Source organism: Colletotrichum jinshuiense, chromosome 4 (assembly GCF_051148585.1).
Source record: "Colletotrichum jinshuiense chromosome 4, complete sequence".
NCBI classification, from domain to species: Eukaryota; Fungi; Ascomycota; class Sordariomycetes; order Glomerellales; family Glomerellaceae; genus Colletotrichum; species Colletotrichum jinshuiense.
The window spans coordinates 5,479,251-5,492,528 of record NC_139311.1 but is presented as its reverse complement, the minus strand read 5'-3'; the positions used below and the strand labels follow the sequence as shown (position 1 = coordinate 5,492,528).

At 55.9% G+C, this 13,278-nt stretch overlaps 4 protein-coding genes across 4 annotated transcripts; 2 read left to right on the top strand and 2 right to left on the bottom strand.

The window, feature by feature from the left end:
• Positions 1–3,010: 3,010 nt before the first annotated feature.
• EsH8_IV_001400 (peptidase M24, structural domain-containing protein) lies at positions 3,011–4,581 on the top strand (the record flags this gene model as incomplete). Its single annotated transcript, XM_083266290.1, has 4 exons — positions 3,011–3,180; positions 3,259–3,895; positions 3,949–4,427; positions 4,482–4,581. 4 exons carry the CDS (start codon positions 3,011–3,013, stop codon positions 4,579–4,581), a joined length of 1,386 nt encoding a protein of 461 aa, XP_083125185.1.
• A 128-nt stretch (positions 4,582–4,709) lies between these two features.
• Positions 4,710–5,573, bottom strand: EsH8_IV_001399 (ubiquitin carboxyl-terminal hydrolase; the record flags this gene model as incomplete). Its single annotated transcript, XM_083266289.1, has 2 exons — positions 4,710–5,083; positions 5,138–5,573. 2 exons carry the CDS (start codon positions 5,571–5,573, stop codon positions 4,710–4,712), a joined length of 810 nt encoding a protein of 269 aa, XP_083125184.1.
• A 2,233-nt stretch (positions 5,574–7,806) lies between these two features.
• EsH8_IV_001398 (high-affinity nickel-transport protein-domain-containing protein) lies at positions 7,807–9,196 on the top strand (the record flags this gene model as incomplete). Its single annotated transcript, XM_083266288.1, has 2 exons — positions 7,807–8,587; positions 8,709–9,196. 2 exons carry the CDS (start codon positions 7,807–7,809, stop codon positions 9,194–9,196), a joined length of 1,269 nt encoding a protein of 422 aa, XP_083125183.1.
• A 347-nt stretch (positions 9,197–9,543) lies between these two features.
• Positions 9,544–10,611, bottom strand: EsH8_IV_001397 (uncharacterized protein; the record flags this gene model as incomplete). Its single annotated transcript, XM_083266287.1, has 1 exon — positions 9,544–10,611. The coding sequence occupies one exon, from the start codon at positions 10,609–10,611 to the stop codon at positions 9,544–9,546; it is 1,068 nt and encodes a 355-aa protein (XP_083125182.1).
• Positions 10,612–13,278: the final 2,667 nt, after the last annotated feature.

Below are 13,278 nucleotides of genomic sequence, written 5' to 3'. Positions count from 1 at the left end.
AGGATGGGTCTCGGGCTCTACGGGTTGTTAGACCGAGTAGGAAACGAGAGTAGCTGATTCGATTGCAAGGCGCCAAACCCAAGAATGTGAGTCGGCATACGGCAGTGTTGAAGGCTGGGCGGCGGTGGGGATGATTTGTATGTAGTGTACAGCCTATTGCCAACAGGAGAGCTCCGACAGGGACGGACCTGTTGGTGACAAAAAAAAAGTGTGCAGGTGCAAGCGACATGGTCGTGAGGCAGTGCGACGCTCGGGGTTAGGCCCGAGATCTTCGGTAGGTTGGATAAGATAGACCCCGTGTTCGGAGATGGCCAGTAATTCGTCCGCCACTGAGTGATCATTGGTAGTTGGCACGTATTACGGGCGTATTGTAGCGATCTGTTGTCTTCGCCTCTGTTTAATCGCGCTGCATTCATGCGCATTTCGATAACGTGGACGAGTCTTCCAAGGAGGTGATCGCTCAGCCAGCCCCCCAGAAGGATGTGGCATGTGGCATGTGTGTGTGCGTTTGTGTGTATGGGTGTGTGTGCCTTGCTACAGGATCTTGACCGCAAGGTAGCGCGAAGCACAATTGGGTGACGGAGTTCACGACAAGGTCTATGGGTTCCCGGAAAAATGGAGTTGGGTCGCAACCTGTGATTGTAGTGTACAAGCATTTTGCCATTGCTGCTGTGGAGATGCTAACCCCCAGGGGGCGACATCAATTCGACGTCTAACCGTCGAGTCGCATCGTCTAGACGTATGGTTTGCTGCGCAGCTGTACTATGCTCCAATGTTGAGAACGACTGCAGCTAGTAGTAGCTCCAGGGAATGGCAGAATAGCTACCGGCAAACCTGGATACCTTGAGATGCCTTGACTAGGATGGAGGTGAGACATGGTTCAAATTAACTGTACAGTGGTTGGATTGGGCTTGATCCAATGAATCTATTCCGCACAACATTCAACAAACAGGCCCAATAATTCCCCTCGGGGATTTTGTGGGCTGACGGCCAAGGTCGGGGAAGAAAGCATTGACACTGGAGAACAACAGGACCAGGATATATTTTCGGTGGAGTTGTTTACAACATGGCCCGGCAAATCAAACATCAGTCGCATACCGGGGTGCTAGCTGTTGTTGTGCCTGTCCAGGTACCATAGTAGCCGACGCAGGCCGCAGCAGAGCATCAACCATGTTGTGCTTGGGCGAAGCCAACCAAAGATCATTGGATTTCGGGCAGTGTCCGTGGCTTGCTGAATTAGCAGGAAATCCCTGATGCGTATCCTGGTGGTCGTCACCAGCGTCATCCCGAATGCGCGAATATTTCTCAGAATGCATCTTCAAATCTTGATCTACTCTCTGAGGCGGAGGTGGCTGTGCTCCTCGACGGTCGTCAAAACAGACGAGGCGGTCGTCCGGTCTCTTTTGCCTTTGGCTAGCCCGATGCTGGATTCGTCTGTTGCAGTGTTTGGTGGCTTCGGGAGGATGTACCCGCAGAAGGGGAGTCCTCCTTGCCGCTGCCACACCGAAGCGAGGTCGACAGATGATACGTCACACCTTGATCTTAGCTGCAAATAGTCATTTCAAATTTGTTCAAGTAATGAGGCGCAAGGGTTACGATCCCTCGCCATGATGGGGGTATCGTAGTGGTTGGCTAGCATGGCTCCGGATTGGTCGTGCTGTTGATGGGATGCACGTCGTGCTTGAAACAGAGACGATTCCTTTGGATGCGTAAGGAAGGGCGGTCTTCCTGACGAGGAGACCGATCGGCCAGGCCGAGCCTTTGGTCAGCAGAACAGAACCCACCTGGGTATTTGCGAGATGCCTTATTCGAGCGCTATGCGAGCCGAGTCCGGACAAAAGGCATGGTGTGATTATACCAAGACACCAGGCCGGCCGGATACCAGCAGGTTAATGTTTTCAGTGACAGGCATGAAATATTGTGTTGGAAGGTCGACATAGGCCCCGATACTCTTGACTTTGGAGTAGCCTTCAAGCCACACCGTTTTAATCCCTGGGTGGGTATCATCCGTAACGGATGTCGAGGCCCATGGGGTGGACCTGATGCACGTTGGTGGGTAGGCATTGTCGTCGTCTGGATGTGATTTTAAGCCTCCTGACGAGATGCGAGGTGCTGGTGCCACGAGGGAGGAAAGAAGCGGTCCAGAGTTGGGGGTGGAATGTGGCATGTGGCATTGGCATGTGGCATGTGAACGGGTGGAGGACGGTTGGAGTTGGGGTTGGAGCTGGGAGTGGTCGAGTGGGAGGCCAGCACTGGGCACCCGAGAGGTTCCATCCATCGATACATCGTCAGTTTCCTGGCTCTTCGTTTTTCCCTGCTTCAGTCTTTTGGCGGGGGAGGGGGATGCACCTGGTCGCGTGACTTGACCCTGCTCTGCCACTGTTGGCCACTGTTGGCCACTGCCTGCTGGGGGGGGGGTGGAGAGCAACCTGGAAGTCGGCATCCAAGTGGGACTGCTTAGATAAGATAACCCCTCAGGCAAAAACACAAGTGGGGATTGGAGGGGTACTGTGTGATTATGTAAATTGCTCGGCGATTGTACGGTAGCCTCCAGCCGTTGTCTGGGACTGGTGGACGGGTTTGAGAAAGCAGCTTCCCTATCCGACTAATTTCGACGCTCTGATTCGTTGCCGCAGCTATCATCGTCCCGCTGCACACGCGCTTTAGCTCGGCTTACAGTGCCTTCGCGACGTTTCCTAGTACTCTTGTGCCCCTCTTTCGTCTGAACCCCTCCAAATTCCGTCAGAGTGTGTGGCTTGCCGGTGTCCTGATGCTGGCCAGAACATCTCACCGATCCGTCTCTCCCACAAGCGGCATCGTCCTCTGCTCCAAGTCTACATTGGTTCCTGCAGCATCCAGCTTCCTCGGCCGACCCCGAAACCAACAGCTCTTCACCGCAGCATCCAGGCCCCTTGGCAACTTGATCCTGCGACCTCTGCCATCGCCGCGCATAGCAACGCCGTTCGCGACAAGACCAACGCGACCTTACTCCACCACGCCAATCGCCACAATGGCACAAGACTACGAGACGCTGCTCAAGGGCAAGTATCCCGCCAAGGCGCATGCCCTCCGTGTTGCCGACTACGTCAAGTCCAAGGTCCCCGGTGCTACCGGCGTTCTCTACGCCGAGGGTCGCATGACCAAGCTTCTCGAGGACAACGACGAGCCCGAGCCTTTCAGGTATTTCCAGCCTCACTTTCCCGGCCCCCTCGGCTTCTCGTTCCCGCCCGTCAATGTTCTCTAACACGCATTGCAAAGACAGCGCCGTTATTTCTACTACCTGACTGGTTGCCCGCTCTCCGATTGCCACTACATCTTCGATCTTGCGACGTCCAAGTCCACCCTCTTTATCCCCCCTATCGACCCTGATAGCGTTATCTGGTCGGGCCTGCCTGTCAGCGCCGCCGAGGCCAAGGAGCTGTACGATGTCGACGATGTCAAGTACACCACCGACATCAATGCCGAGCTCGCACGACTGGGCAAGGGCTCCAAGAACACCATCTTTGCTATCCAGAACCAGGTCCTCGACAACATCACCTTCCTCGAGTTCGAAGACAAGAACTTTAGCATTCTGAAAGAAGCTATTGAGCAAAGCCGAGTCGTCAAGGACGACTACGAAGTTGCCCTTACCAAGAAGGCCAACGCCGTCTCGACCATTGCGCACCACGCCGTTGTTGAGTACGTCAAGAAGGCAAAGAACGAGAGGGAACTCGAGGCTCTATTTTTGCATCGCAGCGTCGCCAATGGCGCCAAGAACCAGGCGTACCACGGTATCTTCGCCGGAGGCCGAGCCGCCGCCACCTTGCACTACGTAGCCAACGATGCTCCTCTCGAGGGCAAGCTTAACCTTCTCCTCGATGCTGGTGCAGAATGGAACTGCTATGCCTCTGACATTGTACGTAACACCTGTCGCCCGTTCCGAGTTTCCGTCCTGCTAATACGCGATAGACGCGAACCTTCCCCATTTCTGGCAAGTTCAGCAAGGAGTCCCGCGAAATCTATGACATCGTGTTGAAGATGCAGCTGGAGACCACTGCCGCCCTGAAGGAGGGTGTCGTCTGGGACGACATCCATCTGCTGGCTCACAAGATCGCCATCGACGGCCTTCATTCTGTTGGGATCCTTAAGGGCGATAAGGACGAGATTCTTAAGAGTAGGACGAGCGTTGCCTTCTTCCCCCACGGCCTTGGCCACTACCTGGGCATGGACACCCACGATGTCGGCGGCAACCCGAACTATGCCGACACGGATCCCCTGTTCCGTTACCTGCGTGTCAGGGGCAAGCTTCCCGCCGGCAGCATCGTGACTGTCGAGCCGGGCATTTACTTTTGCAACTTCATTATTGAGCCCTACCTCAAGGACCCAGCGCACTCCAAGTACATTGACACTGCTGTCCTGGAGAAGTACTGGGATGTCGGTGGTGTGAGGTTGGTCAAGCCCTGACTGTAGCCGTTGCGCTAGATCCATGCTGACAATTGCAGAATCGAGGACAACATCCTCATCACCAAGGACGGCAGCGAAAACCTGACGCCCACCATCAAGGACCCCGACGAATTGGAGAAGATCATTCAGGCGAGCTAAAGGGGACCTCCATGGGCACCAGGATAGATTCTCATCCGGATATTAACCCTGCGACTAGTGAACGCGGCTGTGACGCACCAGCTATACTACGATAGTGTTTACATTTTGGATGGCACGCACTTGCCTTGTCATGCGTTTTCGACCAACGCCATGAGGCTGAACCCAATGTTTTCCCCTCCCTGCGCAATGAATTTGCGAACAACGTCCAATGATTTGCTTCCGAGATCCACCTTTTCCTCCTCTTCCGGGACGCCTCTGTCCACTGGACCCTTTCTGTCGCCATCGAGCTCGTAGAGATGACCTGTGTCGGGCGACTTGACGAAACAGATGTAGTGAAAGTTGACCTCATCTTCAGCGCTGGCAGGCGCGGCCGTGTCGCCCTTGGTAGCTATAGACGCGTATGCCTCCTCAAGCTCGTCGGAGCTCTCCAATACCATGGCCGCCTGCGCAGGGTCCATGGGTGCTGTGATGGACAGCAGGTTATCGAGCAGTGATCCCGGTCCTAATGTCAACGTCAGTGTTCGCGAACCTTTTCAAAGGATTGGAACCCGCTCACTAAGGAAGTCCTTTGCGCGGCCGTTCGCCAAGGCGTGGAGGATGGCATATAAACCGCAGGCATTGTTGATCGTCTGCTTGAACCATACCGCGTCCTCGTCTTCTTCATTGTGCTCCACCATCCAATCCTGCGCACCCGCCTCTTCGGCCGTCAACCGAGCTTCAAACGTAGGCGTTGTGGGGAAAACGAGGACAAGTGCTAGGATCCTCTGCGGCAAGGCGGAGGCGTCTTCTAGCGTGAAGATGTCCTCGAACTGGAGCGACGGCGAAGCCCCCAGAAGCCCTATGAGCTCGTTAAAGACCTCGGGGTTCGACTCGAGGGGGATGAATGCTTTGTTGTACGTCAACGGCATGGTGAGAATTGAGGCTGGGTTAGGACAGCTGAGAGTCGAGGCGAGGCAGGTCAGGATGATGACGAGGAGAAGCTTCAAGATCATGAAATTTTAACAAAGATGAGCAGATTATCGCGTGAAGAGCAGATATGACCCGTTCTATTGCTCATTCGAATTGATGAAAGGTCGACGACGTTGCATGTAGAGACCGGCACAGAGGTAGACATATTCAATAGGGCGTGAGCGGGGCAGCGACGAGAGGCGGTCCAGGTGGTGACAAAGCTGGCAGTGGCAGCTGACTGAGCGCCGCTGGAATGACATTGACTTGCCTGCCTTTCCCCCCTCCACCTCATTTGTCATCCCAACGTCCACATCCACCTCAACCACACCAGCACCGTCCAAGACAAAGGCCGAAATAAAAGGTAGAGATCTGATTATAAGGCAGCTCATTATTTATTCGCATGTCCTTCTTTACCAAGCGTGCGTGACATTACATGGTGTTGGCATATATGAATGAGACTCTCCGCACTTGGCAGGCCAGACAGGAAACCAGCAACGCGATGCTTAATCATACTCCCAGATGCGATATGCAGGATAGATGTTTATTGAAATGAAAAAGGCTCCTGGGTCCTCTAATTCCATCGTTGGAAAGTCAAGTCTGCTAGTCGGTGAAGCACTTCCGCTTCCTTCGCATCGCTAAAGTGGTTGGAATGATGCTGTGCACCGCGGGCCGCCTCGATATCTGGATATCGCCCGACCAATCCCAAGCAACCTTCAAATAAAGCACCTACTAGGACCCCCTCCAGTAGCCAGCTATGGAATATGCTTCGCCAGGGTTTAATGGCGCGGACGGTTAAGGTGATGTCGGTCTCTGAGTAAGCAGCGATGAGGTCCTTTTCCCAGCTGATGAAGTCCCAGTGCCTTGACTTGCCGATAGGTTACATATCGTGGAAGACGTCGAACAGTCCCAGCTGTCTGGGGGCGATGGCGACGTAATTGGAACGGGTGTCAACCATGTCGACACACTAGGGTCGCTCGCGGCGTTCTTGTGGACTGCTTTTTCTTTTTCTTTAGTGATGTTCATGTGCAAGGCTGAAGCGGCATGCTAGTTCGGCCTATGTTCTTTGCATCTACCCTGGCTACATTTCAAGTGTGTCGTTGGGGTGTTTTTCGCCCTGGTACTCTGCTCTGTCATGTCCTTCAACTCATAGCGGGGCTTACAGGGGACGGCGGGACATGGTTCAAGAGCCAACGTTCGAGCAATAACTCGCCAGTCTATCATTCTCAATGAGGCTGGCTGTCGCAGGTGAGAATTGAACAAGAAAAATGGCACAGAAGTTTGTCTGTCCTGACTTGAGGTTGTCAACGATATTGTTCACCGAGGAAGCAATACTGGGTGGGCTCATCAACGCTTGGGAGTCCCTAATGCTGAAGACTGGGGCTTACATGCTGGTCTTGCCAAACTCGGATGAATGCGGTCAAAACTTGGGCAGCGTTTTTACTTCCTGTCTTGGTTAGTTTCACTCCAATCTCAAACCACTTTAGTCCTTTTCTTTCAAAAGGAACCCCCTTCCCTCACAATGCACGACCTTAGCATCATCAACTCGGACGGCCAAGCTTTGGCGGCCCCAGTCATTTGTTAGTAATCATACCGAACGACCCATTGTCGCCCTCTATGAGCCCCGATTTTCTCCTTCACCTTCTACTGCGCGTCAAAACCATGAATAAAGAGACACAAAACGGAAAAAAGTGAAACCCCGCTGTCGCTGTCGACCGAGACACAAGGCTTCCGTCCTCCGGTGTGTTGGCCGCCGGCCGCCGGCGGCTCGGAGCGGCGCTGCACTAACTCAATCAACGCTGAGAACCCCACAGGAGGTCCCCGCATGGCTCATCGACTCCAACTCAACAGCGATAAGATAGGGTCGTCGGCATGGAGGGGTGAGGGGTTACGGCGGTCATCCTCACACTACGAGACGGGTCTGCCGCCCAAATCCCAGACCACAAGGACGAATATCTTGCTCACTGCATGCCGGTCTTGAACTAGCGCGGCTCGATGCGCTGTAAGGCAGCACGAGGTGGAGGGGAGTGCCCCTCGGCCGTGAGGGGACGTGAGGGGCCGGAGGGCCGCCGTCGACAATCTACATCCCGCCGGCTGGGCATTCTCAAATTCAACCTCTTGAAACTCTCTTCTTTTTTCCCATTTTTTTCTCCTTTTCCTCACCTTATTCAAGATTGAACAAACTCAAACGGCCAACCCGACCCTAAGAGGCCTGAAACCCTTTTGCTCCCGGCAACTTACACCCCAGAGACGTGACCAAAACTCACCCGACCGCCCACCATGGCGCGCTTCCGCGTGCCCTTCCCCTCCCTCCCCCACCCGCCGTTCCTCAAGGGGATCCCGGCGCCGACGATCCGCATCATCGCCCTCCTCGTGAGCGTCAACATCGCCGTCTGGGTCGTCGCCGGAATCATCCTCCGCTTCCACCCGGCCCTCATTTCCCCGGCCGCGCTGTCCTACCTCCTCGGCCTCCGCCACGCCCTGGACGCGGACCACATCTCGGCCATCGACCTCATGACCCGCCGCCTCATCGCCTCGGGCCAGCGGCCCGTCACGGTCGGCACCTTCTTCTCGCTGGGCCACAGCACCATCGTTGTCGTCACCTGCGTCGTCGTCGCCGCCACCAGCGGCGCGCTGCGGGACCGCTTCGACGGCTTCACGCGCGTGGGCAACATCGTCGGCACGAGCGTCAGCGCGGCGTTCCTGCTGATTCTCTGCGCGGGCAACGGGTGGGTCCTGTACCGGCTCGTCGGGAGGCTCAGGGCCGTGCTCGCGGAGGATGGCCGGCGCGGCGCGGCGGGGACAGCGGCAGAGGGGGAGCGGGAGGAAGGAGAGGACGCCGCAACGGACCTCAAGCTCGAGGGCGAGGGGTTCCTGGCCAACGTCTTCCGGAAGGTGTTCCGCGTCGTGGACCGGCCGTGGAAGATGTTCCCCCTGGGCATCCTCTTTGGGCTGGGCTTCGACACGAGCTCCGAGATTGCCATTCTCGGGCTGTCGAGCGTGCACGGCGCGCAGGGGACGAGCATCTGGCTCATTCTCATATTTCCGGTCCTATTCACCGGTAAGGGCTCCCTTGTTTTTCTTTCTTTTCTTTCAATTCCATTCCTTTCGTTCCCTTTCCCACTTATCCTCCCCATGAGTGAAATATGAGAAAAAGGCAACGCAAGCTAACGCAGTCATAGCCGGCATGTGTCTCCTCGACACCACCGACGGCGCCCTCATGATGGCCCTCTACACATCCAAGGCCTTCTCGCGCGACCGCGTCGCCATCCTCTACTACTCCATCGTCCTCACGGGCATCACCGTCTTCGTGTCCGCCTTCATCGGCATCATCCAGCTCCTCTCCCTCATCGCAAACGTCGCAGAGCCCGAGGGCCGCTTCTGGGACGGCGTCGACGCCATCGGGGAGCACTTTGACATCATCGGCGGCAGCATCTGCGGCCTGTTTGTCGTCGTCGGCCTCGGCTCCGTGCTGGTGTACCGGCCCTGGCGGAGGGGCGTCGAGCGCCGGAACCGGGAGAGGGCGGTGCTCGTGCCCGAGGAGGAGAGGGGTCTGGGGCCGAGGGAGGGGCCCAGTTACGGCACCACCGCGGCGGCGGAGGAGCTTGCTGCGAAAAAGGGCGGCGGCGGCGTCGTCTCGAGTGGTGAGACTGGCGCGCGCGAGGCGTAGAGACGGCCTGCTTCGTTTTCTAGATTTGTGCGACACCCCACGAGAAGAAGAAAAGTAGATTCAAGAACAACATGCGCTAGTGTCGGCAGTTCAAGAACCCAATTGCAAGTCGAACAATTTTGCAATTTGTTTGTTGGAAATGAGGGGTGCGAGCTCGGAGGTGTACATACCTGGTGCAGTTTGGACTTGTGCTGAGATTAGGTGCTACTATTATGTATGTGTGTATGTGTATGTTCATTTATACCGGAAACCCAGCTGCGACAGCCCTTGCATTCCCCGAGCGCGCGGTTCCTTCTAACCACCCTCCACCGGTCTTCCTCAGAGACGGGCCCAGCCCCGCGCCTCTGCTAACCCCAGCGTCTGCGTATCTCTACCGCTGCCATGTCCCCAAACTGCACCAGGTTACACAAGTCCCTGCCCTTAACATCGACGTCTCCTGGCTCTACCGGGCCTTCAACTGCCTGTCTGACATGCCTGCCTTCATCTTCGGCCCGCCAGGTATAATTACCCCCTTCGCCTCCGTCCAAGTCGTGTCGTCCGTTTGACTTCTCCTCCGGGGAAGCAGCCTGGCCTTTAGCCTTGCGAAATATTTCCAGAAGGCTGGCGGCTCTTGGTGAGACAGCGTGTCTTGCTTGTGGCTCGGTCAGACATTCCCCTTTGGGAGTTCTAGTAAAGAGGGGGATGGGCTCCTCACTCTGCTCCGAGTCCTCTTCGTCTCGTCGGCGCCGGCCGTCAGCGCGGGCTCTTGCCAGCACCTGAAAGAGCCCATGTTGCTTCCTTTCGTCCTCCGTCAAGTAACGATGGCGGGAGGGGTTTCTCTCGTCGCGGGACCAGGGTACCATCTCCTCCGGCGCGGAGTCGGGCTCGGTGGGAGCAAGCCGTTCCAGCAGTGTCGGAGGCGTCGGCTCCGGGTCACTGACAGCGAGCACTTTTCGTAGCGATAGCGTTGGTGGCCTGCTGGGTTGCCTGGACCTCCAGTCGCCGTTGAGGTTGCGTTGGGGGGACGCGTTTGAGAGTGCAAAAGCTGGTTGGGGTGTTCGCCGAGGTGTCGGGTGGGCCAAGGCTACGCCTCCCTCCTCAACGGAGGCTGGCCTCTCATGCGCACCCTCACAGGCTTCGTTGTTTTGTTGCTCTCCATGCGATGGGTCCGAGCCGAACTCCACGTTGACAGTCAAGTTCGTGGAGGGTCCGATCTGGTTTGCGTCGGTGGCACTGGCATCCGCAGCACTGGCAGGTGTGGTGGCATATGTGTTTGTGGTGCTCCCGCCGTTTCTTCTCGCGTCGGTTCGTTCTTGGAGCAGAGTCAAGACCTCTCTTCTCACCATCCCCGAGTTTCGAAGCGCCGTCGTGTCCATGGCTGCTCTTCGCAGCAGCTGTGTGTGGAACTTTGGGCAAAGAGTTTCGTCAACGCGCATGTCAAGCGTGCAACGGCGTTTTATTTTTTTCTTCATTCAGGAGCACAGGCTGGTCGTCTCACTTTTGCATCGACGACAATATGAAGAAAATTGTAGAGGAATCTCCGGTACTTTGGGATACCGAGCTGTGGTTCGCAAGGATGCGTCTTGGGCCATGTTCATACCTTTCTCCGTGTGATCAACGATAGGTTGTCAACAAACCGATCCAAAACTACGTCCATGGCTCCAGCAACTAACCAGCTGCGATAGACTCTACTAGATGAACCCCAAGATGAACCAAGCTCCTTAGGATAAGGTCTTTTAGTAAAACTTCAAAGTGCGGCCTACGCCAGGCACCATACGAGGGTTGCTGCTCCATGTTGCCGTCGACCAAGGTTTCGAGGGCGAGACCCGCAAATGTTGGGCTTGGAGCCAGGCGATTGTTAAAGTTTAAAGCAGACCAGGTAAAATGTGAACAATAAAGTAATTCCGTGAGAGTGTATTACACACAAATTGATACGGAGCAATTCCATGACGAGGCGACTGGTTTGGTATCGAGACAGAATAGAGCAGAAGCTTTGACAGCTCAGCAACGTCGTAAAGAAAACAGTCTCCGGCAAGTTGTAGAGAAACCACACCAGGGCCAATGTGGCGAGGCACACCATGGCGCAGACAGAGATAGAGAAGGAGTATTTCTTATGTATGGCCTGCGGGGGAAGAAACGATTTAGGACATGTGCAGCAGCCATCGAGAGAGCATCTGAGAGCGGGCCGGTCCGTTCGGCCGCCAGACCTGTTCAAGACAGCCAATCCGCCCAATATTTATGTGATCAATACACTTGTTGCTGGTCTATTTGGGATATGGCCGCATGCTGGATGGCTCAGCGCCCGATTCCAACTTTGGACAAGTATTCCACCTTGGCCGGCCCACGTGGGGGAGTTTGCAGCCATCTCTCATGCCCAAGAACCGCGGCTACAGCATGGGTATAATGGCATTGGAGATTCACCGCTCTTACAAGCAGGACCACGCGCATCCTCGTCCTAACGGGAGATGCTAGTTCCTGCATGAGGTCCAGGAGGAGCTTAGTCCCCACCAAACTAGACCCGGTCGCTTGGTCAAGATGGTGGCGGCAGACACGCCTAATTCCAGGTCAAGGGTTTGGTGGCTGGAGAGTGGGGGGCTGGAAGGGGAGATAAGTCGGGGAAAAAAGAAAAAAAAAAGGGAAGGGAAATGGGAAGGATGATGAAACGAAATGAAAGGGCAGTCGACTGTAAGCAAGCCCGAGTCGGACTGGTGCTAAGGACGCACATGATGAGGCGAGTGACAAAGTGAGTGTGCTCCGAAAGGGGATGGGATCGCGGAATCGGAGGAAGCGGTGAAGTCGGTGAAGCGACGGACAAGATCCGACAGGGTGAGCTTGGTCCAGACCTTGGCCCGAAACGGACAAACTCGACAAAAGCGTCCGAGACGGTAGGTAACTCTGCTGAGGAAATGCGGGCTTGGGGTACCTGGGATTCGGCAAGCGTTTTGGCATAAGTCGTCGTCCCCAACGTTCTCGGAATAGCTGTCCCGTCGGTCGGCCTGGGCCTTCTCGCCACTGGCGTGTTTCTGGTGGTTTGGATGATCAGGGTCCATCCACACACCCGAACCGACCCAGAAGTGGCCGACGTGCGTGCCAGCCAAGATTAGCAGATCACACGTCCCTCTTTTTCGCTGCGTTTTCCGCCTTTCCGTTTCCCCGCCGTGACCTTTTTACCTGGACTGCAAAAGTGGCACGAATCAGTCTGGACCCCTAGCGGTCTCATCTGAGGCCAATCTTCAACGTACCGCCTCATGTAGCTCGAGTAACTGTACCCCGAGATGGGGGTATGTCCTCCTCCGTGTATCCATACGGTGTGGACATCCGTAATCAGCGGCACTCGCATGTGGCACACTCGCATACGGTACGCTGCCTGGCCTAGCTGCATTGCCGGGAGCGAAAGGGCCGGGGCTTGAATGTGAAATCAGACATGTCGTTGGACTATGGCGGGGCGGGCAAGCGAAAAAAAAAAGAAGAAAAACAAAAGCCATTCGGATGGCAAGCCCGTCCACTCGCTTGCCGGACAATGCACCCGGGATATGCAGTACACCAATTCGAGCCGCTGCGGGGTGGGACAGCGTGGCGGAGAGTGGTGGACGGGAGTCAACTTTGGCTCAGGCTGTTATGCAGCATTTCCCGCATACCACTCTTGTTGTTGTTGTCGTTGTAAGTTTTGTCAAACAAGGCGGACGAGGGGAGTTGTGCGGCTGAGAATCGTCGCTGGAGCCTGCAAGCGACCAGGCAGTCTGACTGTCCAGGGAGCGCCATCTGATGCTTCGACGCACGGTATTATGCGCTGCGAATGCTGACAGCCCCATGGGCCATGAGAGGTGGGCCGGGATGGCTTCGGTGGAGGAGCGTCGTCCCCTTGCCGCCTCCTGCAACGTGCATTCGCAGAGCGCCCATGGGAAGCAGCATGTGCCTGCCGTTTTTGTGTCCTCGTACAGAGCAGAGGCGCAGGAGGCAGGAATGAGATTGGGCGGTTGGCATGCCCGTCGTCTTTGTTGCATCGACATGCAGCATATCACAGCCGGGGGGTTCGGCTGCTTCTCGACACCCCGGATTTCGTTATCGACTGCCCCTTATCCATGGTGCCACCCACCACCACC